Consider the following 1711-nt stretch of genomic DNA (forward strand, 5'->3'; position numbering starts at 1 on the left):
GCTGACAGCGGCAGTGGAACCATTTACAGTAGAATCAGCCGACAGTAGAATCAGCCGACAGTAGAATCAGCCGCGGTGGAATCAGCTGACAGTGGAATCAGCTGACAGTAGAATCAGCTGACAGTAGAATCAGCTGACAGTAGAATCAGCTGACAGTAGAATCAGCTGACAGTAGAATCAGCTGACAGTAGAATCAGCTGACTGCAGCAGTAGAATTCTCTGGCTGTAAATAGAACCAGGTGATTGGCTGTAAAGCATGTCAATGGTAGCGCATGTGCTTCATCAGTCGGTGGTTCTGGTTGGCTGGACCTTCATCACATTTGGTGAGATCACTGATGATGTCACCACCACTGTGTGTTGTGTGGTTGTTTTTGACTCCTCCCCTCTCAGACGCACCACCGATAGAGCGAGAGGATCTATTCGTGCAGAAGCTGCGTCAGTGCTGCGTGCTCTTCGACTTCATCAGCGACCCCCTCAGCGACCTCAAGTATAAGGAGGTGAAAAGGGCGGGGCTTAATGAGATGGTGGAGTACATCACGCACAACAGTGAAGTGGTGACTGAGTGCATCTACCCCGAGGCCGTCATCATGGTGAGAGAATGGTCTCCACCACAGAAGAACTACTTCTGGTTTGTTACTCTGTAATTTAAAAAAAAAATTCTTTTCTTTCTTTTGTTTAGTTTTCAGTCAACGTGTTCCGGACTCTTCCTCCGTCCTCCAACCCGACCGGAGCCGAGTTTGACCCTGAGGAGGACGAGCCCACGTTGGAGGCGGCGTGGCCTCACTTGCAGGTACTTCCTGTCTGTTAAAAGATGCAGTGTTTGTGGCATTTGTGAGCTAATGCTAAAAACTAGAACCATCAGCAGACACTTAGAAACCTCAGAAAACGAGAGCCAGGCATCACATGGAACCACAGAAGAAGAGAAGGAGAGGGAACCATAGACACATGAGCTTGGTAAACATTACTTCCTCTCTGGACGCAGGAAGCAGTGAGCAGACCATAAACACAGTCAGTGACACTGCACAGTGTTCCAGCTCAGACCCAGACACATACTCAACAACATAGCTGTGCAGAGAGGACCTCTACACTGGAGACACCAGACAGTTCATAAACACGGTCACTCTGAGGACACCAATGTCCACATGTAGGACAGAGAAGACAGATGGTTTGAAAGAGGAGTGAAAGAAGCATCTATGTTCACTGTGAATGTCCATCTTTGAAAAGAGGGCGGGACTTACGACACCAACTTTCTGCCATCTATAATCCAGTTTTGAGATCCTTCCCAGATAACTTGATGCCCACTCACATCCTGGGCCATCTGACCTCAGGAAATCACATGATAGGGTGGGGCCAGGTTTCACAGTGGGTTCACCTAGAGCAGGGCGATATGACCAAAAATATTTATCACAATATACATTTGAAAATTTGCGTAACGATATAACTGACGCTCCTCCTTGAATCGCTACCTTAACGTGGTGGAGGGGTTTGTGTGTCCCAGGGATTCCAGGGGCTATGTTTTCTGGGGGCTTTTGCGCCCTGGTAGGGTCTCCCATGGCAAATTGGTCCTGGGTGAGGGACCAGACAAAGAGCGATTCAGAAGACCCTTATGAAAAGAATATCGAGGGAACAGTTTACCCTGCCCGGGATAGGGGATAGGGTTACCGGGGCCCCGCCCTGGAGCCAGGCCCGGGGAGGGTGCCCGAGGGCGAGC

At 49.6% G+C, this 1711-nt stretch overlaps 1 protein-coding gene across 1 annotated transcript; it reads left to right on the forward strand.

Moving 5' to 3' along the window:
• The first annotated feature begins 323 nt into the window (after positions 1-323).
• Positions 324-1146, forward strand: LOC102197391 (serine/threonine-protein phosphatase 2A 56 kDa regulatory subunit delta isoform-like). Its single transcript, XM_005755905.2, has 2 exons — positions 324-590; positions 680-1146. The coding sequence occupies exons 1-2, from the start codon at positions 336-338 to the stop codon at positions 806-808; spliced, it is 384 nt and encodes a 127-aa protein (XP_005755962.1). The 5' UTR covers positions 324-335; the 3' UTR covers positions 809-1146.
• Positions 1147-1711: the final 565 nt, after the last annotated feature.

The sequence above is a fragment of the Pundamilia nyererei genome, unplaced genomic scaffold (genome assembly GCF_000239375.1).
Source record: "Pundamilia nyererei isolate P.nyererei 1_Seehausen unplaced genomic scaffold, PunNye1.0 scaffold04592, whole genome shotgun sequence".
NCBI lineage: Eukaryota > Metazoa > Chordata > Actinopteri > Cichliformes > Cichlidae > Pundamilia > Pundamilia nyererei.

Excerpts from the sequence above, each read along its gene's own strand:
- LOC102197391 (XM_005755905.2), top strand. The coding sequence starts at position 336 with ATGATGTCACCACCACTGTGTGTTGTGTGGTTGTTTTTGACTCCTCCC. Across the intron at positions 591-679 it reads ACCCCGAGGCCGTCATCATG|TTTTCAGTCAACGTGTTCCG; the intron begins GTGAGAGAATGG and ends TCTTTTGTTTAG.